Source organism: Aotus nancymaae, unplaced genomic scaffold (genome assembly GCF_030222135.1).
Source record: "Aotus nancymaae isolate 86718 unplaced genomic scaffold, 86718_ANA_hifiasm-v0.15.2.pri h1tg000021l, whole genome shotgun sequence".
Taxonomy (NCBI): domain Eukaryota; kingdom Metazoa; phylum Chordata; class Mammalia; order Primates; family Aotidae; genus Aotus; species Aotus nancymaae.
The window spans coordinates 3552024-3576641 of NW_026988433.1; the positions used below are offsets into that span (position 1 = coordinate 3552024).

Here is a 24618-nt window from a genome sequence, read left to right on the forward strand (position 1 = left end):
TTCTGGCCAGGCACTGTGACTCACGCCTGTAATCCCAGCACTTTGGGAGGCCGAGGTGGGTGGATCACTTGAGGTCAGGAGTTCAAGACCAGCCTGGCCAACATGGCAAAACCCTGTCTCTACTAAAAATATAAAAATTAGCCGGGCGTGGTGGTGGGCGCCTGTAGTCTCAGCTACATGAGAAGCTGAGGCAGGAGAATCGCTTGAACCCGGGAGGCGGAGGTTGCAGTGAGCCGAGATCGCGCCACTGCACATTCCAGCCTGGGTGACAGAGAGAGACTCTGCCTCAAAAAAAAGGGGAATCCAGAATTCTGGTTACAGTGATGGAAGTGAAAAGGATGGTAAATAACATCCTAATGTAAAAACAGAATCTGCTCTTTGTAACGTAAGAAGCATAATCCACTTGTTGAATCATTCATTCACGTGTTTATCGAATATTTATTGAGTACCTGGTGTTTACCAGGCACTCTGTTGAAGACTGTGAATACAGTGGAGAAAAAGCCCTGCATGTCATTTCTGCTCCCTGGCATATCACACCCTGGAGTGCATAGAGAATTGCAGCAAAGCATAATGTTTTTTGATAAAGGAAGTTGGGGATGCTACAGAAAAACACAGCTGGCGAACATAACCCAGAATCATACAGTCAAGGAAAGGATCCCAGAAAAATGACTTTTATAATGCAGCCAGAGAGGTCACAGAAATGTGGCCGGGCCGCTGGGGAGGGGCACCCAGAGAGGGGGTGAAAAGTGTCTCCTACTTCTTTGTTTTACCGTAACTCACATGTGAAAATACCAGTTTAGAGAAAATATAAATTAGGAATGATTTCCATAAAGTTGAAACATGTAATCTTTTTAAGGCATAGAGTCCCTTTTTATATCTATATTTTCATTTTTGAAAACAAAAATCCCTATTTATGACATTGAACCCTAGGAAATTGTCACTTGGGTGAGTGCAGACCGTTCCCGCTTATAAGCAGTCTCAAATGGTTCCATCCAAGACAAGCCGTGATTGTTTAAACTGAAGCTCAGCCTGCTCTGAGTTTGGTAATGCCGCTGAATGGGGAGATTTTTTCATCCAGAGCTTTCTGTAAACTCAAGTTGAATGCGTGAGCTGAACTTCTTTCTAAAAGTTAAATTGGATGCAGCTTGACACCCTGCGGTGTCACAGCTGGGCTGAGGCTACAGTGCTCCAATCAGCCCCCTCTGATGGCTCCACGGGAAATGATGAGGGTCAGGGACCCACTCATGGTCTCACAAGGCCAGGAGCAGGACCCCTGCCTCCAAGCTCTGTGCTCCCTCAGCTGCTGGCAGACGACACCCAAGAGGGGTCCTGACTTGGGTGGGCATCATGCTTTGGAATGTGTGTTCCCGTGGGCTTCTGAGAAAGATGACACAATGAGTGTCTGAGTAATCAAAGATAATTACACGGTGACCGACGAGAAGGGCTGCAGCCTAACTGTGGAGCTTTGCCTAGAAAGTCAGTGTTCTCGGAGCCAATAGTTTCCATGTTCTTTGGATTATGCAATTGCTCTGCCTGCGTTTTTCTTACAGAATGTAAGGCCACCTGTAAAATCACATTTTGGATTTTCCTCCCCCTGAGGGAGAGATGAGTTCAGTGCGGGAAAATGAGCAGTGTTTTCGTTCCTTGGTGACAGCGTCGTGTCCGCAGGATGTGGCTGGGGTGGAAGTGAGGTGCCGCCCCTGCTTCCTAGGTTCTAGGGTCCAGCGTTGCACAGATGACTGGGAGTACGTGCTTTATATGCTTGGCCCTGACATGCTGGTGCTGCAGTCACACCATCTCACCTGTTTCTGTAGGGCCCCTCCCAATATATCCTTCCAAGGTCTTTTCTTGGCATCTCTCACCTTAACTCCAAGGGAGGGATGTACACTGTCCGTATGATTTATGATTGCTCATCTGAATTTATTTTTGCCCCAAGTCTGTTACCATTTCCCATTGGACATGTCCTTAAATGCAGCATGTGTGTATGGGAACATGAAAGAATATCAGGTGGAATGTGGACGTAGCAGCAGTCCACGCATTGGGAAAGTTTTTCTTGTTTCCAGTCTCAGCCTGTGTTGTGTCACTGGGAAGATGCGTCTCCATAGATGCTGGTGTGCTTGTGGCAATTTCGTGGGTGCTGGTGTGTTTGTGGCAGTTTTTGTGGGTGCTGGTGTGCTTGTGGCAGCTTTCGTGGGTGCTGGTGTGTTTGTGACAGTTTCATGGATGCTGATGTGTTTGTGACACTTTCGTGGGTGCTGGTGTGTTTGTGACAGTTTTGTGGATGCTGATGTGTTTGTGACACTTTCATGGGTGCTGGTGTGTTTGTAGCAGCTTTCGTGGATGCTGGTGTGTTTGTGACAGTTTCATGGGTGCTGGTGTGCTTGTGGCAGCTTTTGTGGGTGCTGGTGTGCTTGTGGCTGCTTTTGTGGATGCTGGCGTGCTTGTGGCAGCTTTTGTGGCTGCTGGTGTGCTTGTGGCAGTTTTCGTGGGTGCTGGTGTGCTTGTGGCAGTTTCGTGGGTGCTGGTGTGTTTGTGGCACCTTTTGTGGGTGCTGGTGTGCTTGTGGCAGTTTCGTGGGTGCTGGTGTGTTTGTGGCAGCTTTTGTGGGTGCTGGTGTGCTTGTGGCAGTTTCATGGGTGCTGGTGTGTTTGTGGCAGCTTTTGTGAGTGCTGGTGTGCTTGTGGCAGCTTTCGTGGGTACTGGTGTGTTTGTGACAGTTTCGTGGATGCTGATATGTTTGTGACACTTTCATGGGTGCTGGTGTGTTTGTAGCAGCTTTCGTGGATGCTGGTGTGTTTGTGACAGTTTCATGGGTGCTGGTGTGCTTGTGGCAGCTTTTGTGGGTGCTGGTGTGCTTGTGGCTGCTTTCGTGGATGCTGGCGTGCTTGTGGCAGCTTTTGTGGCTGCTGGTGTGCTTGTGGCAGCTTTCGTGGGTGCTGGTGTGCTTGTGGCAGCTTTCATGGATACTGGCATGTTTGTGACAGTTTTGTGGGTGCTGGCGTGTTTGTGACAGTTTCGTGGGTGCTGGCATGTTTGTGGCAGCTTTCGTGGATGCTGGTGTGTTTGTGACAGTTTCATGGATGCTGGTGTGTTTGTGACAGTTCCGTGGATGCTGGTGTGTTTGTGACAGTTTTGCGGGTGCTGGTGTGTTTGTGACAGTTACGTGGATGCTGGTGTGTTTGTGACAGTTTCGCGGGTGCTGATGTGTTTGTGGCAGCTTTTGTGGATGCTGGTGTGCTTGTGGCAGCTTTCGTGGGTGCCGGTGTGTTTGTGGCAGCTTTCGTGGGTGCTGGTGTGTTTGTGGCAGCTTTTGTGGATGCTGGTGTGTTTGTGACAGTTTCGTGGATGCTGGTGTGTTTGTGACAGTTTTGCAGGTGCTGGCGTGTTTGTGACAGTTTCGTGGGTGCTGGCGTGTTTGTGGCAGCTTTTGTGGATGCTGGTGTGTTTGTGACAGTTTCGTGGATGCTGATGTGTTTGTGACAGTTCCGTGGATGCTGGTGTGTTTGTGACAGTTTTGTGGGTGCTGGCGTGTTTGTGGCAGCTTTCGTGGATGCTGGTGTGTTTGTGACAGTTTCGCGGGTGCTGGTGTGTTTGTGGCAGCTTTTGTGGCTGCTGGTGTGCTTGTGGCAGCTTTCGTGGATGCTGGTGTGTTTGTGGCAGCTTTTGTGGATGCTGGTGTTTTTGTGACAGTTCCGCGGGTGCTGGTGTGTTTGTGACAGTTTCATGGGTGCTGGTGTGTTTGTGACAGTTTTGCGGGTGCTGGCGTGTTTGTGGCAGCTTTCGTGGGTGCTGGTGTGCTTGTGGCAGCTTTCGTGGGTGCTGGTGTGTTTGTGGCAGCTTTCGTGGGTGCTGGTGTGCTTGTGGCAGCTTTCGTGGGTGCTGGTGTGTTTGTGGCAGCTTCGTGGATGCTGGTGTGTTTGTGACAGTTTCGTGGATGCTGGTGTGTTTGACAGTTCCACGGATGCTGGTGTGTTTGTGACAGTTTCGCGGGTGCTGGTGTGTTTGTGGCAGCTTTCATGGGTGCTGGTGTGTTTGTGACAGTTTTGTGGGTGCTGGTGTGTTTGTGACAGTTTCGCAGGTGCTGGTGTGTTTGTGGCAGCTTTTCTGGCTGCTGGTGTGCTTGTGGCAGCTTTCGTGGGTGCTGGTGTGTTTGTGGCAGCTTTCATGGATGCTGGTGTGTTTGTGACAGTTCCGTGGATGCTGGTGTGTTTGTGACAGTTCCGTGGATGCTGGTGTGTTTGTGACAGTTTCGCGGGTGCTGGTGTGTTTGTGACAGTTTCGCGGGTGCTGGTGTGTTTGTGACAGTTTCGTGGGTGCTGGTGTGTTTGTGGCAGCTTTCGTGGGTGCTGGTGTGTTTGTGGCAGCTTTCGTGGGTGCTGGTGTGCTTGTGGCAGCTTTTGTGGATGCTGGTGTGTTTGTGACAGTTTCGTGGATGCTGGTGTGTTTGTGACAGCTTTCTAGTACTTGCCCTTCTCTCCTTTTATCAAAAAAGAGCAAGTCTTTACAATAATCCATAAAAGCACCATGACCAGCAGTTGAAATTTTAAAATTGTATTTGAATTTTATTTGCATGTTCAACTTCTTTATGGGTTAAATGATACTGGTTTTCTACCTACGTTGGTGGTGTTTATTTCTTTTAAAACAAATATATTACTATGAAAAGAGTTGATCCGAGGAAGGGGTTTGGGTAAGGGATTGCATGACTGGCATGAAGGCAGGGTCACCTGTTATGAAGGGGGCACGCAGATGTCTGAAATACTGGTAACGGGACCTCAGCATCACTAACACCTGTGCTCCAATTCCCTCCCGACAGTGACGGAAGGTCGAGGGATCCTTGAGAGCATCCAGAGGTTTTCCTTGCTGCCCACCTACCTCCCCGTGACCTACCACATCAACAACGCCGACGTCTCCTTCTTCCTGAAGGAGGCCAACCAGGATATCATGAGGAACTCCAGCCTGCAGTCCCGGGTGGAGTCATTTCTGATTTACAAATCCAAGAGGCTGCCTGTTCTGAATGCCAGCTACGGGCCTTTCTCCATCGAGCAGGTGGTGCCTCAGGATTTAATGCTACCTTCCAACCCATTTGGATTCACCAACAAATTTTCTCTTAACTGGAAACTGAAAGCCCACATCCTGCGGGATCAAGTCTACCTGAGCCGGCCCAAAGTGCAGGTTCTGTTCCACGTCGTGGGCAGGGACTGGGACGACCGCAGCGCCGGGGAGAAGCTGCCGTGCCTGAGGGTCTTTGCTTTCCGAGAGACCAGAGAGGTACGGGGCAGCTGCCGGCTGCAGGGGGACCTGGGGCTGTGTGTGGCCGAGCTGGAGCTCCTGTCCAGCTGGTTCAGCGCCCCGACGGCGGTGGCCGGGAGGAGGAGGCCCGTGGACCCCCCGGAGGGGACTCCCGTGGAGCTCTACTACACCGTGCACCCAGGGGGTGAGAGAGGGGACTGTGTCAGGGAAGAGGCGAGGAAAAGCAATGGGATTCGGACAGGCCACAGTGACCTCGACGACTCCGGACCCCCGTTGCAGAGGATTGGGAGCATCTTCCTTTACCAGACGCACAGGAAACCTTCCCTGAGAGAGCTGCGCCTGGACAACAGCGTGGCAATCCACTACATACCAAAGACGGTCAGGCAGGGAGATGTGCTGACGTTCCCCGTTTCCATCTCCAGAAATGCCACTGAAGATCGCTTCACCTTGAGGTAAGTCCTTTCCCAATGTCTGTCTGTACCCGCTCGCCCATCAGCTGGCGTTTTTGAGAAACTATTTGACCGGAAGAGCTGTTATCGCTCACCAAAGCAGAGCCGGCCTTCCCATCTTTACAAACCCCACCTGCACTGGGAAATCCAGAGACCAGTCTGATCTTTCCAGGTTGGCAATTCAGTTGTGAGAATATTTGTATTAATAGATTTTCCAGGCCATCGACGGGGCAGCCAGGGGGCTGCTGATGTTATGCCTTTTGCCTTAGTTTAGGGTATTCTCAGCAAGTTTTGGGAATGCTAAAGTTATCCGAGAAGCCATTTCAGAACTGGAGAGTTAAATGCCTCACAGCTGAAATGAGGCTGCAAATGAAATTGCAACAGTTGTCAGAAAGGATAGGGAACGCGGTTTTGCCAACTCAAAATCTATTCCAGAGATCTAAGTTCTAAGTATAATATGGTACCAACCTCAAAGTTATCATTTTGTTTCTCCCTGGAAATAGAACTCAGTGTTCAAAAAAATAAATGAGCATAATGTGTGAAGAATCTACAGTAGAATTGGTTGAGTTTCTTATATAAGAATATACCAAAGACAAGACATTTAAAATAAGCTCTGTGTACTTTAGAATAAACACGGGCTAGTTTTCACTTTGGAATATAATGTATGAGAGAAGCTGCTTGCCTTGGCTTGATTGTGTTTTCATTACATAGGTTTAGTTTTATTTTCAACCCAGGCAAGTTTGATTATAACAGCTGTTTAGTATAAGTGTGATTGATTATTAGAAATGTCCTAACACTGCTACATAACTCAACAATTTGACCTGATGCGTAGTGTAATAAAACGTGTGCTGGGACTCCTGAAATTAGGAGCGCAGCTGTGTGTAAGACATATTTCACATCTGGGTTTATAAAGTTCATCCAGTAATGACCAGTTCTCTATCCCCCTTCATATGGAATTGCTTTCTCTATCTTTTCCTTCCTTTCTTTCTCTCTTTCTTCCTTTCCTTCATTCTTTCCTTCTTTCTTTCCTTTCTTTATGTTTAAAGGGTGGATAAGTTCAAGAAAATAAATAATTGTTTTGATTTTACCTTGCACATTTAAATTTATTTGATTGTGATCTAGTATTAGAAATGCCTTTTTGATTTTTAATGAAAGAAACAGAACCTAATGGCCATGCACCTAATGACTGAACTTGGCTAAGTCCTGGAAGGTAAAAACCTTTGGCCTGGTTGGATGTGCCATTCGGGGATTAGCCGCGGGGATTTAGGGCACAGGAGCACATCTGCGAGGCCGAGCCTTCATTAGCTTTCGCTTCTGTCCCTCTGGAAATCACATCTAGATCCAGCTGGCCTCAGGTCCTCAGTGGGGTCTGCTAGCTTTATGTTTTCCTTTTCTGGGTTCAACAGTCTTACATAGTATTTTTTGTGAGGATGGCTGCCTATATAGAGAAATATTTTGGTGGTAGAAACAAAAGGTTTGAATAGGGGAGCCTTGTTCTTACACGGTTTCAAACTGTCTGCCATCTTTTAGGTTTGCCAATGACTGACTGTTGATTTTCTGAACCCAGGATTAAAAACTGCAATCCCCTGAAGCTTTGATTCTCAGGAGATGAGATCCACATGCAGCTTGTGTGTGTGGGTGTGTGTGTGTGCGTGCGTGTGTGTGGAAGCAGTGATGTGCGTAGTATTGAATTTCACAAAAAGCTTTGTGTCTCATGACTTTATTACACACTAAACATATCCATTAGGGTCCAAGCGTGGCTTTTATCTTTGGCAATTTGTAACAAAACCAAGGGAAATTCGCTTTGCTGGGCTGGACAACACGAGGTTCCGAGTCTCAGCGAATTCAGAAGCAAATGTATTTGAAGCTTCTAAATTTGGTGGCTGTGCTCACGAGTCAAACTTTGGAAAAGTTGGGAAGCACAGCAAAAGAATTTATGTTCAGAGCCCATCAATTAGACAGGTCAATTCGATTTAAAATATCAATCTTGCAGATTAGACAACAACGAAGGAAATGTTTCACTAATGTGTGTTTACGTCGGTAAGAGGCTACACTGCTTCTTCAAGAGGCTGCATTAATAATGTGCTTACTGCATATTTAAAATGCTCTGATTATGGATGAATCTCGTGCATTTATGTAAACAGCTGGAGGTCAACTTGGACCTGGCAAGATTATTATCCTTTAACTTGAATTCCTATAATTAGAAGATAATAATATTATATATCTTCTTAAATGAAGTCAATTTGACACTAATCCAGCATAGCTTCCAGATATTTAGAATTGGGGTGCGTCTGTTCTGTCTGACCATCTGCTATAAATAACTCTGAAGGATCCAGCCAAATATCCCTGGGAGCTTTTCTCCCAATTGTGACTGTGTTTCTAGATACTCTGTGTTGAAAGCGCTAGCACGGCCCAGCATTGGGCTCCTGTTTCATAGGTCAGGTACCAGCTGGACATCCACGGCCACTCAAGGATGACTGCAGTGAGAGGGGGCCAGACTAACTGCCATCGACGGGAGGGACATTTGCAAATATGCTTCATGTACATTTGCAAATCAGGGCCGATGGAGCAGCTGTGGTTTGAGCTCTTTATTGATAGCGACTGACCACCCACTGTCCACCTCCCCGGCGCGTGCCTGTGAACACGGGTGTGCGGGGGCTGGAGCACAGGAGTCACTGAAGCGCAGGAGTTAGCTTCTCCCTGCGTGTGTATTTGTATGCGTGTGTATCTGCGTGTGTGTTTCACTCTTTAAGAACAAGGAAGCCCAGGTAGGGCTGTTTGTCATCTTACAAGCTCTGTTCTATCCTGCCGCTTCCATCTTCCAAAGGGTGAACATCTGCAGGGAAAGAAAAGCCACACGCTTTCTTTCATTCCTGAGACATCTAACCATCCCGTTTAATCCCAGAAAATGTTTTCCTTCAAGTGAACAACGGAAGCACCCCACGGCACTGGAACTCTTTCTTCCGTGTTCTTCTCACCACACGTTCTCCCATGTCCTTCCCCAATGGAGAGGGAGGCTCAGGTGCATCCCAGTCTCTGCTTACCCATCATGGGCCTGGAGGAAGATAAGAACCGGGGCTGCTGCTCTCACCTCCTCACTGGTTATTCTTCTATTCCTTTTTGCCGCAGGAGTCTGTTTCAAAAGCGCTCTGGTCTTCAGATCTGAATGGAAGGCTGGAACTGAGTACACAGGTAGCAATCCCTTGGTTACCTAACAGCCCAGAACTATCAGCCGGGGGTCCTAGAGCCGCGGAACAGGCTCAGAACAGGGGCTGTTCTTAAAGGCATGGACAGCCTTAAATTTCTTGAATGAATGAACGAATTGCTGATTATTAACCGATATGTGCACTTTACCGAGGTCTCTGCAGTTTTAAGTGCTCAAGAATTTGTTCAGCGCTGTCTGCCTAGCACTGGGATTGGATTTAAGACCAGGTCGGAATAAGACATTATTGAGGAGATATTCTTGCAAAGGTGACACTGAGAAAGGAGACAGCAGGAGAATAAAATACGAGTGTTTGCCCATGGGCAGAGTGAGCCTGGAATTGATGAGGCTCAGAGGATATTCTTTGGTGGTTTGGGTAGCCAGATATGCAGAAGATTTGAAGCTTGTTAGGAAATAATATGGTGGTTTGAGATTGACCCTGTGAGCTTCATCCACGTGAATGATGTAACCTCTGAACCTGTTGGCCCAGAATAGGATTTCTTCTTCTTCTGTTTCAGGTAAAACATGCCCTGGTGTATCCAATGATATTCTAAGTTGCAGGTCATAAATCACGTTCCAGATAATTTAAGAAAAATAATAAATAGAAGGATTTACTGGGTGGATATCATGGGACCCGGCTTGGCCATGCAGAGTCTGATGGAGGTTGGAGACTGAGCGTGGACATAGCAGCCTCTCAGCAACTCTCTCCCGTCCTCACAGTGGATTCCTTCAATAGTTCTCCTGGTTATATGCACATAAGCTGCAGAGACCTCCATGCAGCCCCTGCTGGGTCCCCTCTCTACTAGCTGGCTGTGCCAGGGGTGGGAGACGGACCAGATGTGGCTTCCATGAAACAAAATGGTTCCTCAAATTACCTTTCACTAAGAACGCATCCATGAGATGAAGCACTGTCCTCTTGTGAAGACTGGGGCACTGTTACAAAGAGGATGGATGTTGGTGTTTTCACATTATACCAGTGTCCAGTGACATCTGGTCTGTGCCTGGGATTGCACCACCCCTTGTCGCCTCGTGGGGATTAATGGAGCTGCTTGAAGTAGAAGAGTGAGAGGCAGACAGGCTTTTTTTTTAAAAATTATACTTTAAGTTCTGGGGTACACGTGCAGAATGTGCAGGTTTGTTACATAGGCATACACGTGCCATGGTGGTTTGCTGCATCCATCATCCTGTCATCTGCATTAGGTATTTCTCCTAATGCAGACTTTTAATTTCAGAAGTTATTTACCTTTACAAAAAACTTGTGAATGTATTGCGGTGTTCCCTTATGTCCCTCTTTTATTAATACCTTATGTTCGTGGGCTACATTTATCCCAATTAATGCACCCATATTGACACATGATTATTAGCTGAAGTCCATACTGTATTCAAACTTCCTTAGTTATTATCCACTCCCCCCTTGGCTATTCCAGGATCCCATCCAGGAGACTGCATTACATGTAGTGGTTGTGTCTCCTGGAACTCCTGTTCAAAGAAAAACTTCAGCAGAATTAAATTTGCAGGAGTTAAACTGAGCGATGAATGATCCGTCAACCAGGCAGGCCCCAGAATCACAGCAGATTGAGAGAGACCCCAGGGGTGCCTCGTGGTCAGAACACACGTATGTAAAATGATGTACAGAAATCGGAGGTGAGGTGCCAAAGCAACTGGATTGCTCACAGCTTGGCGTTTGCCTTGTTTGAACACAGTTTGAATACTCAGTGTGTACGAGTGGTTGAGGTACGGTGGCTGGCATTGGCCAAGACTCAGTGACTGTTGCAGGTGCAGACTACTCAGTCTCGTCCACTCTAACACTCCTCTAGCTGCAACCATTTCTTAGACGTTCTTTGGTTTTGGTGGCATGACCATTTTGAGACTCACTGGTCAGCTGTTTTGAGGAATGTCCTTCAACTGGGATTTGTCTGATGCTCTTTCTCCTGATTGCACCGGGGTCCTGGGCCTGGGGGAGGAAACCACAGAGGCAAAGTGCCGTGTTCATCACATCAAGGGCGCATGCAGCCCACACGACTCACTGCTGTTGATGTTCACTCCAGGGCTGATGGCTGCCGTGAGACCTCAGTTCTTGTCTTTTTAGTTTAAAATAACTTAAACAAGAGACACACAGCAAAGGAGATGCAGCATAGAGCAATTTATTGCAAAAGAAAATAATATTTTGAAAGTTAAGTTCAGAATAGATAGTACACCGGAGAGAGAGGATTCAGGGCGGGCTGCCCTAAGGATGAGACAGCAAAGCTGGCACGAGGGAGACTCTTTATGGGAGCCTTACACGATGATTCACAAGCAGGTGGTAAGAGGTGTTACTCGGAAGCATGTTTGGGGGGGTTCTTCTGGGTGCACATGCACAGTAGCTGTACAAGCTTGTTCATACGTCGCAGGCTCATTAGCGTCTTAAATCTCCACCCAGGGGTGTGTTTTTTACTATTATAATGAGCAAAGAGTCTGAGGACAGGTAAAATCGAAATCCTCATGGTGTCTGCAGGGGAAATTCCTCACTGAAGATAGCTTTGCTTGAATGAACTTGACTACAGTGCTAATGCTGAGGGCTATTGTGTTGATTGCAAGGTCCCAAGGTTGCCATATCCCAGGGACATGGTCACTTCCCGGACCACCTATCCCCCCTCACCAGCACCGGGCTGAGGCTGGGCTCCTCAGGTCTCTCCACTGTAAAGGTCCTTTTCTCCCATATGCTCTGGAAGGAAGTGTTTATGCCCAGCTCACAATTGTAAAGCGGGGAGTCATACTTCACCCTCTTGAGGGTAATACAGCTTTGTAAGTTACTGAGAATTCTGCAGGTGACATTTGCTTAGTTTCCCTCATTTATGTATTTATTCAATCATGTACTTATTTTAATGAGAACACCTGGATATTTATTATATACTTTGGGTTATAATCCAATATTATTTTATGTATTTTGTTGCTCAGATTTCCCACTCTGGCTATTGAGAGCTCTTTCATTTGGCTCCAGTACAACGTAAAATAGTCATGGTGAGAAGGGCTGGCCTTGCCTCCTTCCTCCTCTTAGTGAGCAGCATCTGCTTTCTCACCGTTCAGTGCAATGTCGCCCATAGGCTTTTTGTTTATGTTATTTATCAAGTTGAGAAAGTTCTCTTTCCTTCTTAGTTTACTAAGAGATTTTTTTTAAATCAAAACTTGCTGTATGGCCGGGCGTGGTGGCTCACGCCTGTAATCCCAGCACTTTGGGAGGCCGAGGCTGGCAAATCACAAGGTCAGGAGAACAAGACCATCCTGGCTATGGTGAAACCCCATCTGTACTAAATATACAAAAATTAGCCAGATGTGGTGGCGCATGCCTGTAGTCCCAGCTACTTGGGAGGCTGAGGCAAGAGAATGGCTTGAACCTGGGAGGCAGAGGTTGCAGTGAGCAGAGATCACGCCACTGCACTCCAGCCTGGCGACAGAGCGAGACTCCGTCTCAAAAAAAAAAAAAAACTTGCTGTATATTTTGTCAAGTTTTATCACTGTTATTTTTTGTTAGTTCCAGGGTACATGTGCAGGATGTACAGGTTTGTTTCATAAGTAAACGCGTTGCCACGGTGGTTGACTGCACCCATCAACCCATCACCTAGGTATTAAGCCCTGTATGCATTGATTCTTTTTCCCAATGCTCTCTCCCCACTGCTCTCCCCTAACAGGCCCCAGTGAATGTTGTTTCCCTCTCTGTGTCCATGTGTTCTCGTTGTTCGGCTCCCACTTCTAAGTGAGAACATGTAGTGTTTAGTTTTCTGTTCCTTTGTTAGTTTGCTAAGGATAATGGCTTCCAGCTTCATCCATGTCCCTGCAAAGGACAGAATCTTGTTCCTTGTTATGGCTGCATAGTATGCCATGATGCATATGTACCATTTTTTCTTTATTCCAGTCTACCATTGATGGGTATTTGGGTTGATTCTATGTCTTTGCTATTGTGAATAGTGTGAATAGTGCTGGAATGAACATATGCATGCATGTATCTTTATAATAGAATGATTTATATTCCTTTGGGTATATACCCAGAATGAGAGAACATTTTTCAATCTGTCCATCTGACAAAGATCTAATATGCAGAATCTACAAGGAACTTAAGCAAATTTACAAGAAAAAAAAAAAAAAAAAACAACCTTATTGAAAAGTAGGCAAAGTTCCTTTCCTATGCCAGTTGACATAATCACATGATCTTTCTCTTTAGCCTGTGAATGCAGTGAGTTATCTTGAATAGCTTTTGACTGTTAAATCAGCCTCGTATACCTGGAATAAATTTCACTTGCATGTGGTGTGTAGTTCTTTTTCTACATCGCTGGATTCAATTTCTTAATGCTTTATTGAGGATTTTAATGCCTATGGTACTGAGAGTTATTAGTCTGCACTTTGGTTTTTTCTCGAACGACTTCATGTGGTTTTGGTTATGGTTAGAACATCTTCCCTCTGCTCCTGTTTGCCTGGAGAGAGTGTGTAGAAATGGTATTGTTCATATCTTAAATGTTTGTAAGTTTTCACCGGTGAATCAGTCTGAGCCTGGTGATTTCATATTTGGGGTGGTTATTAATAATTTACTCAGTTTCTTCAACAGATAGTGCTATTCATGCTACTTATTTCTCATTGGGTGAGTTTTGTTAGTGTTTTTCAAGGAATCCATCTATCTTATATTCAAGTTATAAAATGTGTGGATATAGAGTTAGCTACTGTATTCCTCATTATCTTTCGGGAGGGATTGTTTTGCTTTTTTGTTTTAATTTTTATTTTTAATTATAAATTGGAAGATTGTAGTTTTATGTATTTATGGGGTATAAAGTGATATTATGGTTTATGAATATAATATGGAATACTTAGCTAATTAACATATTCATTACCTCAAATATTTACCATTTTTGTGGTGAGAATATTTGAAATTTACTCTTAGCAATTTTAAATGTACAGTCCATTATTATCTACTGTATTCACCAGAGTGTGCAATATATCGCAAAGAAGAAAATTTATGTAGGATCAGTGGTGATGACTATTTTTTTTTTTTTTTTTTGAGACGGAGTTTCGCTCTTGTTACCAGGCTGGAGTGCAATGGCGCGATCTCGGCTCACCGCAACCTCCGCCTCCTGGGTTCAGGCAATTCTCCTGCCTCAGCCTCCCGAGTAGCTGGGATTACAGGCATGCGTCACCATGCCCAGCTAATTTTTTGTATTTTTAGTAGAGACGGGGTTTCACCATGTTGACCAGGATGGTCTCGATCTGTTGACCTCGTGATCCACCCGCCTCGGCCTCCCAAAGTGCTGGGATTACAGGCGTGAGCCACCGCGCCCGGCCCGTGATGACTCTTCTTTCATTTTTGTTGGTAATTTTTGTCTTCCCCTTTTCCTTGTTAACCTGAGTAGGATTTTATCAGTTTTAGTGATTTTTTCAAATAATTAGCTTTTGGTTTTGTAGATTTTCTCTATTGTTTTTCTATTTTCAATTTCATTGATTTTTTTTCTCTAATTTGTATAATTTTCTTCTGCTTGATTCAGGTATAATTTGTTCTTTAGGTGTCTACACGTAACACTAAGTAATTTTAGATTAGGTTATTAATTTTAGGTCTTCTCTAATATGTTTTTGATGCTATAAATATTCCTCTAAGCACTGATTTGCTGCATCTCAAAATTGGGGGTAAATTATATTTTCTGTTTAATTTAGTTTAAAATACTTTTAATTTTTCTTGAGACTTCTTCTTTGATTCATATGTTATTGAGAAGTGTGTTTTTAATTAACAAATATTTGTTGGACTTACCGTCTATATTTCTAGTATTGATTTCTAGTTTAATTACTGTGGCTTGAGAATATACTTTGCATAATTTCTGTTTGTTTAAATTTAAGGCTACATGGCACAGAATGTAATCTTTCTTGGTAAATGTTTCATGTGATTTTGAGAAGAATGTATATTCTGCTTATTTTGGATGGAATATTCCATAAATGTCAATTAGATCAAGCTGATTGATAGTGAGTTTAGGTCATCTACATCCTTACTGATTTTCTGCCTGTTTGATCTATCAGTTGCTCACAGAGGAGTGTTAAGTTTCCAACTGTAATAGGGGAATTGTTTATTTCTCCTTCAAGTTCTGTCAGTGATTGTCTCATATATTTTGATGTGCATTTGTTAGATGCATACACATTTAGGATTGTTGTAACTTCTTGGATAATTGGCCCATTTGTCATTACGTAATGCTTCCTCTTTACCCCTGATAATTTGCCTTGTGGTAAGATCTGCTTTGTCTGGAATTTATGTAAATACTGAAGCTTTTATTTATTATTATTAGCATGACCTTCCTCCATCTTTTTACTTTTAACATGTAAAAGTCTTTTGAGCTAAAGTGGGATTTTGGTAAATGTTACACAGGCAAATCATGTTTTGAAATCTACTTTGAGAATATCTCTCTTTTAATTGGCATATTTAATATGTTCACATTTAAATGCTTTTCATGTAGTTGGATTAATAATGATCATGTTTTTAACTGTTTCCTATTAATTTTATGTGTTCTTTGTTTTGTATCCACCCTTTTTTCTACCTTTTAGGATTCCAATATTTTATATGTGAAATGTAACAGGAAGAAATGGGATTACATTTTATATCCTTTCTTAGTGTACCGATTATACTTAAAATATTGTTTCTCTAAAATTTTTAACATACATTTTAAATCTGAGTCAATTTCATATAATGCTTCAATACTTCCCAGTAGTACAGGTAACTTACAACTGAGTTTTCTAGGTTACCCTCATCCCTTTGTGACATTGCTGTGATTCATTGTTACTACTATTGCTTTAAACAAGCACTATATTTTGATGAATTAAGAAAAAGAAAAAAAAAATACCTTCATTTATTTCTTACCTGAATGTATCTGTCTCTCCAGATTTGGGAGTGGTGCTTTGTTCTACAACCTCAGTTCTCCAATGAGTCTAAGAAAATGTATGGCTTTTCAGTTTTTCCTCCTTTTTCTTGTGAGAATAATTGTGATGACTTCCAAGCCATGTACATGTCAGAGCTGAAACCAGTAGTTCCCAGGACTGTTTCTTAACACCATATTTGTCGGAGGTTACAGAAACATGATTTGAATCAGTTTAAAGAAAAATGAGAATTTATTATAAGGGTATTGATATGGTTTATGAAACCCTATGACAGTATTGATCCTAACCTAGAACCCAGAAGCTAATTGGCTTAGAAGAAACTCATCCAATACCCTAAATCAACAGTGCAAGAAATAGGTAGAATTGAAGTTCAGAGGCAAGAGGGAGTGTTGTGTGAAATGTAACAGGAAGAAATGGGAATCAGTTTACAAAGAGTCATGCTGCAGGCGGTTGGAAGCATTTAGGTTTCACGAGCAGGGGCATGACATGCTTGTGTTCACTTAGAGAGGTAGGGAAGGCAATTCTGGGCTGAGAGAACCTGCATTTTCTCCTGAGAACTTGCATAATATTTAGAGTTAAATCATGCCTAGATTTTTGGTGCCCCATTTTTCTCAACTATAAGAATATGTTTTCTCTATATCTGCTCAGGAATCAAGGTGCAATTCAGAAGGAGGGGCTTTTAAGTAAAAACAGTGGGATTGTGATATTTGGGTGCTGCCTCTGTTCCATGTTTTGCTAGAAGGTCACCATATGACCTTGGAGAAGTCAGACGATCCCCAAGGCTAAGTTTGAATAGAGCTGGTTTGAGTAGACTAGGTTTCTCAACCTCATACCCTTGACATCTGCATCAGAAAATATTTTGTTGAGAGGATAGTCCGTGCACTGTAGGATGTTGAGAAGCGTCTCTGGCCTCTACTTACTAGATGCCTATTAACTGCCACCGTCCATTGTGACGACTGAAAATGTGTCCAGATGTTGCCTAATGTCCCCTAGGGGACACAATAACTTCTGGTTAGAGACTCCTGGACTAGATTATGGCTGTGGGAGAAAATATTCATAGAGAAAATTCACCTCTTGCATAGAGGAACGTTCTGCATTTGGATTTAAGGTGACATTGTATTGCCATTTTTTTTCCTGTAAATTATTTAAATTGCACCTAGCATTTAGTTTTCCATCCACTAGAAGTTCTGCTCTTAAGGCAGAAGCCTTGGTCTGTTTGCTGCTGTTGCTTTATTGTCTAGGTCCATACCTCACACACCACAGTCACTCATGAAATATTGGAAGGATGAGTGGATGTCACTGTCCCTATAATTCCACCCCACCTACTTTCCATTCAGCATGGGGCCAGAGACTAGGTTCTTTGGCTAGGCTCTAGAGGAAGCAGTGGCGTGGGTTTCAAGTCCATATATGGAAAATAACCCAGAGTCAAATGCAAACACTTTAAGGCGTTTGCACTGTGAGAGGAGCTCAAGGACTGAGATGCATTGAGGCAGTTGTTTTTAACAGCAGTGGCTGATTAGGACCATCCGCCCCCAACGTGGGTCTGGGGTGAAGCCCTGGTTTCAGGATTTTTAAAAAGCTCTCCAAGTGATTCTCATGTGCAGCTGGAGTTGAGAATCACTGATTTCATTTCTACCAACTCATTATTCCGGAGAAAAGCTGATTAGGTAGAATGGGAAAGGAGACATTTAAATGAACTAAACTTCTCTCTCTCTCCTGTATGATTGATTCATATAAGTAAATGCCTGTTTGTGAAAACACCACCATATAACCATACGCACAGCCTCTTTGCACACAGTTGCATGAATCCGCTTTTCAGCATGTTGATCCCTAGTGGCTGCAGCTCCACCTGACAGCTTCAGAGGAGCCACAGCAATCAACGGAGGGTTGAGGGCCTTGAGCTCATGGCTTATGGCTCATGGACACTTACAAGGCTTATGGCTACACACACATTTATGTGTCAAACAGTGTGAGTGCTCTGATCCTCTTAGGGAAAGGGGAGGAAAAAGGAATGTAATCACAGTGAGTGCCTACCATTTTCCTGGATTTATACTGTGTCTGTTTTCTGTGGTTTCCTATCATTTCCCTACGATGTCCTATCAGGTGGTTCATTGTTAGTAAGCAATAGAAATTCACTCTGACCAACTGGCAGGCTCTTGGGAGTTCCAGAGAGGAGTGGAAAGACTGAGAAGAAGCTGCAGGACCCAAAACTGCTCCCTAGACCTGGGAAGCCTAAGCTGCAGTTCTGTAGCAAGGGGTGCCTTTGTCAACAAGCCTCTGCTACGGCCCTGTATGCTCCTTTGAACATCTGTCTGCCCTTTGTCAGTGGATCAAACTTCAGGATGCCAGGAAAGAATGTTCTCCGGGCAAGCTTAGGTCACAGTTTCACCCCCTGGCTCTGCCAGAGGAAGGATAGAAAACAACCCAACTCTTCCCATAACTCAGTTGGAAGTGGCTCCTGCGTTCACCTTCCCACCAATATCAATGCCAATGGGGGTCAACTACTACCCCTCCTGAAATAATGCAGGGAGCTCTCAGGATGCAGGCATGGAAGCTGGGTGATAAAAACATGACAAATGTTCACTGTAGACTCCTCAATGAACTGTCCTCCCTGTGGTAGGGATGAGGAAGTTGACATTAATTTGTTCCCCTAAAAGAGGAGATTTGAAATTTGTACCTGCATGTGTTTGACCTCACATTCCTCTTTTCTGTGGTTTGTGTAATGTTGCCTGAGTATCCCCGAAGACCCCACTGTTCTTGTGTTATATAAACTTCTGTTGCAAGTACAGAAGAGACAGGTGCCATAATTCAGTGCTGTGCCGTCTACAAGCCGCCTGAAACTCTGCAGAATGATACAGACAGTACACAGGACATCCCGGCAAGGAACTGGAGATAAACACATTTGAAAGGAGCAATTTGCTCCTACTGCCTCAAACCCTATACCGTCTGAGGAACCCTAAAGGAGCCTGGAGCAGCAGGATTTCTATACCTATTTGACTGAAAAACAGATAGAAGGAAAACCCAGAAAAACATGCAGAAACATTTCATCCACAGTCTTTTCATTCCTCTGGAAGTTGGGATAGGGCCATTGATGGGGTCCTGTGGGAAGTAGGGTCTCAACCCTCATCTTCAAGTATTTACCTCTTGATGGAACATCTAAGAAATGTAGGAAGAGGAAAATCACTATGAGTAGACATGAACACAAATAGCGTCCTGGCTCCACTGTGGCTTTAGGAAGTTCTCCCAGTGGGTGGTTGTGTGAGATTTTCTTTGGCAAAATGTGAGAGTAAAACACCTGAGTATCTGTCACTGTGTCCTTAGACCATCAGTTCAGCTGTTTTTATAAAAGGGATTTTTTAGGATGTTTAGTCTTTGTATTAGTCTGTTCTCATGCTGCTACAAAGAACTGCCCAGGACTGGCTAATTTATAAAGGAAAGAGGTTTATTGACTCACAGTTCTGCAGGAATGAGGAGGCCCCAGGAAACTTACAATCATGGCAGAAGGGGAAGCAAACACGTCCTTCTTCACATGATAACAGGAAGGAGAAGTGCTGAGCAAAGCGGAAAAGTCCCTTATAAAACCAGATCTCATGAGAACTCACTCACTATCAAGAGAACAGCAGCATGGCATGTGGGTAACCACCTCCGTGATTCACTTACTCCCACTGGGTCCCTCTCACAACGCATGGGGATCCTGGGAACTACAATTCAAGATGAGATTTGGGTGGGGACACAGCCAAGTCATATCATTCTGCCCCTGGTCTCTCCCAAATCTCATGTCCTCACACTTCAAACCACAATTATGCCTTCCCAGCTGTCCTCCAAAGTCTTAAATCATTTTGGCTATAACCGAGAAGGCCAAGTTTAAAGTCTCATTTGAGACAAGGAGGCTTACAGGCTCCTCTGCTTAGGAGCCTGTAAAATCGAAAGCAAGTTAGTTACTTCTTAGATACAATGGAGGCACTGGCATTGGGTAAATACACCTGTTCCAAATGGAAGAAATTGGTCAAAACAAAGGAGCTACACGCCCTATGTGAGTCCAAAATCCAATGGGGCACTAATTAAATATTAAAGTTTCAACATAATCTACTTTGACTCCATATCTCACATCCAATCACACTGATGCAAGAGGTGGGCTTCTATGGCCTTGGGGAGGTCCACCCCTGTGACTTTTCAGAGTACAGCTTGCTTCCCAGCTGCTTTCATGGACTGGCATTGTGTCCACAGCTTTTCCAGGCATGTGGTGCAAGCTGTTGGTGGTCTTCTGCGGTATGGAGGACAGTGTCCGTCTTCTCACAGCTTCTTTAGGCAGTACCCCAGTGGAGACTCTGTGGGGGGGGCTTCAGCCCCACATTTCCCTTCTGCACTGCCCTAGCAGAGGTTCTCCATGAGGGCCCTGCCCCTGTAGCAATCTTCTCCTTGGACATGCAAGCATTTTCCTACATCCTCCAAAATCTAGGCAGAGGTTCCTAAACCTCAATTTTTGACTTCTGTGCACCTTCAGGCTCAATACCATGTGGAATATTCCAAGGCTTGGGGCTTTTGCCCTCTGAAGCCATGGCCTGAGCTGTACCTTGTCCCCTTTTAGCCCTGGCTAGAGCGGCTGGGGTGCACACAGCAGGGGGGCCCTGGGCCCAGCCCAAGAAACCACTTTTTCCTCCTGGGTCTCCATGTCTGTGATGGGGAGGGCTGCTCTGAAGGTCTCTGACGTGCCCTGGAGACATTTTTTCCATTGTCTTGATTAACATTTGGCTCTTCCTTACTTATGTAAGTTTCTATAGCCAGCTTAAATTTCGCCTTAGAAAATGGGTTTTTCTTCTCTATTGCATCTTTAGGTCACTAATTTTCTGAACTTTTATGCTGTTTCCCTTTAAATATACATTTCTGTCGGGTGGCTGCCTTCAGCCAAGAACTATAGAAGAAACCCTTAGGCCTTCCAAAAGGGTTTGTGACGATATTCTATAACCATATTTTTCCCTTAATATTTCTGCCACTACCCTGAGTGAATCCCCACATGTTCCCAATTCCAGACCACGTCTTCATGAATACATAAAACTGAATGCTTTTCACAGCGCCCAAGTCGCATCTTGAATGTGTTGCTGCTTAGAAATTTCTTCTGCAAGATACCCTAAATCATCTCTGTCAATCCCCAGATCTCTAGGGCAGGGACAAAGAGCCACCAGTCTCTTTGGTAAAGCATTGCAAGAGTGACCTTTATTCCAGTTCCCAACAAGTTCCTTCTCTCCATCTGAGACCACCTCTGCCTGGACTTCATTGTCCATATCACTGTCAGCATTTTGGTCAAAGCCATGCAACAAGGCTCTAGGAAATTCCAAACTTTCCCACATATTCCTGCCTTCTGAGCCCTCCAAGTCTCTGGGAAGTTCCAAACTTCCCAGCATTTTTCTGTCTTCTTCTGAGCCCTCCAAACATTTTCAGTCTCTGTTACCCAGTTCCAAAGTAGCTTCCACATTTTCAGGTATCCCTATAGCTGCACCCCACTCTCTGTGATGCCAATTTACTGTATTAGTCCATTCTCACCCTGCTGTAAAGAACTGCTTGAGACTGGACCATTTATAAAGGAAAGTGGTTTAATTGACTCACAGTTCCACAGGGCTGAGGAGGCCTCAGGAAACTTATCATCATGGCAGAAGGGGAAGCAAACATGTCTTCCTTCACATGATGGCAAGAAGAAAAAGTGCCAAGCAAAGGGGGAAAAGGCACTTATAAAACCATTGGATCTCATGAGAACTCACTCACTATCACTAGAAGAGAAGCATGGGGATAACCGTCCCATGATTCAATTATCTCCCACTGGATCTTTTTGATGATGCCTGGGGATTATGGAAACTATAATTCAGGATGAGATTTGGGTGGGGACACAGCCAAACCGTATTCGCCTTGTTTGCTTAAATGGAATTTATTATTGTTGTTATTATTTTGGGGATTTACAGACAGAAGAGGTTGCTTTGCAAGTAAAGTTCTTTGCGGTCTTCTTTGGCTCTGTCCACATCCAGTCATTGAGGCTCACACTTTGTAACCTTGAGTTGACTTTTTTCTATGCATGAGTAGCTTATCAGAGCTTCACCATGCTCTATAGGCCCACCTGATAGCCTGCTTTTCAATAAGACTCAAAGCAACTGAAGAGAAAAGGCCCTTGGTATCTTCTCATGTCACCACTGCGTCCACTCAAATGCTAATATGATGGCTGGTACGAATTCTGGTCTGCAGATTTGAGTGGGCAAGGATAGATGTGTGTTTGGTGAGAGAACCCAGTCTTAGTCATCAGAGTTTCACTCCCCCAACCTCAGGTACATTACTACCTTCTGGGATGGTGAGGGTTTGGGAGTGGTGGAGGACTGCATGATGCCATGGCAAGGAGGAAGTGGGGGTGGGCTTGGGTCTCAAATGTCATCTGTCCATGTGGACACCCATGGGAACGTCCACCCTGGTTGTAGATGGAATGTCTTCATATTCCTCTCATCACATCCAGGTGCAATTTTTCTGTGCAACACTTACGGTTTACTCTTAGGAACACAGAGATCACGGGCTTGGTTTGGGAAATTTTGTGAGCTTGCTGAATGCAATAATGATAGCCAACATTCATTAAATATCTATTTGTGCCAAGCACTGTTCTAAGTGCTTAATTTTTTAAGCACATTTAATCCTCAGAACATTTCTATGATGTAGGTACTGTTATTACTTACATTTTTCAGAAGAGGCGGAAACTGAAATACAAAGAGGTTAAACAACTGGCCAGAGGCCCTGTGGTTTATACAAGAATTTAATTTAAGATATTGAAAGCCTACCCTTTCTAACATGCAGCCCCAGAGCACATGTGTTGGAAAATTCATCTTCATAAATGCGAAATAGGAAGGCAGGCACTGATACTGCGAGATTCCTTTTTTTTTTTTTTTAATATAAGAGCACTAAAGAGACTGAGCTAACTAAAATATTTTCCTTATTTAACATATATTTGTTGAAGATTAAGCTTGGTGCTGGGATTACCAGCGAATAAAGCATGCTGGCAGGGCCTTTCCCGAGTGATCAATGCTGTGAGAATGAGCATGTGGTGTTTGCATTGGAGGGACAAGGTGCCAACTTAAGTCAGTGCTTCTGAGAGTAGATCAAGTGAAGTTGTATCCACCATGACCAAAATCTGTATTTGTCACTGCGAATTACAGAGCTCCAAAGGCCATTAAATAAATTGCAGTGGCCCTTCTAAGGACTTTACACATGAATAATTTTCAGGAGAAATGGCATTTTCAAAACAAAAGGGCAGTGTTTGCCTGATGGGGCCCACATGGGGTTTATGAGGAAGAGCCCAGAGCCACAGAGTTGGAGCTGTGGGCACCTGTCTTGACACTTTCACTACTTATGCATCTTGGGAGGGTCACCGAAGCTCACTGAGCCTCAGTTCCTGGGCTCTTACCTTCTCCAGGTGTTGTGGAATATAAACAAAGAGTAAGGTGAACCTGGAGCACACTTAGTGGCACCACGTTTGCTTCAGTACATGATTGATTCCATCAACCAAGAAATGTATTAGGGACCAGCTGAAATGTGAACAGATTACTTAAGGTCATTTCAAATTAAGCAGTGCCAATTCATTTTTCCAAGAGGGCTGATGTTGACAAGTAGCAGATTACCTCTGACTTAAAGTATAAAGGAGAAATAAAAAGAGGGCCATGTTCAAAGCTGCTTAGGAGGCATTTTCTTTGATAACTCAGGGAAGCATCTAACTCAGCATATTCAGGTGCAAGATAGCAGAGCAAAGTGAGATGTCACCTTCCCCTCCCTCCTCTAAAGCTGAAGGTATGAAAAGTAAACTGATTTTTTAAGTGGGAAAAAAAGCAGTAACAAAGACTGGGGGAGGGAATCAGCTAAAGAGTGAGACAGATGTTTTCAAAAATCAGCTCAGTGCATCCAATCACAGCTTCAGAGTCCCCTCCCCCCTCAAGGCCTCAGGCAGGGTGGGATGAGAGTGTGTTGGATTGGATATAGCTGCATATTCTTTGACTCTCTAACTGTTGAGATATGGGATCTAAACCCCCACTCTTGAATTTGTACTGGCGTTAGTGAATTGCTTACCCGGTGGAATGTAGCAGAAGTGATAATCTGGAATTTCTGAGGATAGATCAAAAGAAGCTTTGACTTTGTCCCAGCATCTCCAGGATCACTTGGTCTTGGAACTCTGAGCCAGCATATAAGAAATCCAGCTGTTTTTCTGGGAGACCATGTAAAAGGCTCTGAGACTACATGGAAAGGAAGAGGAACCAGGTGAGCTCAGTCTTCCAGCCTCTCCCGTCAAGCAACCAGACACATGGGTAAGACTGTCTTGGATTCTCCAAACCAGGCTGGCCAGCAACTCACTACCACCAAGTGACCTCAGTCAAGCTCCATGTGTAGCAGAAGAATCTCCCAACTGAGCCCTGCCCATATACCTGATATACAAAATCAGGAATATAGAATAAAGGTGTGGCATTTTAAGCCACTAGGTTTTGTGGTAGCTTGTGAAGCAGCAATAGATAAGTAGTGGTAAGTAAACAGCAGTCACAGAAGACATCACTAATAAGCCCCACTTGCAAGCGGGCAGATGAGAGTAGATACACCAGCTCATGGTCTGTTTTGTCTTTTATCTATTTTCTCCCCTTACCCTGCTGTGCTGTGCTTTTCACTGAGTACACCTCTGCAGTCTACATTTCCCAGGTTCTCAACGTCACCCAGCTCTGGCTTTTGATTACATTTGGTCAGTGGAAGCCACTGATAGGAAACTTGTGGATTGGAAAAGAGGAGGATTCAGGATAATTCTCTCTTCTCTCACTCCACTTTCCCTACTCA

General features: G+C 44.4%; 1 protein-coding gene across 1 annotated transcript in view; it reads left to right on the top strand.

The window, feature by feature from the left end:
- Positions 1 to 24618, top strand: part of TMEM132D (transmembrane protein 132D) — an 834368-nt gene that overhangs the window by 194865 nt on the left and 614885 nt on the right. The window contains exon 2 of the mRNA XM_012465905.2: positions 4814 to 5702. Within this exon, the coding sequence (XP_012321328.1) occupies positions 4814 to 5702 (889 nt within the window). The remainder of the gene's footprint in view (positions 1 to 4813; positions 5703 to 24618) is intronic.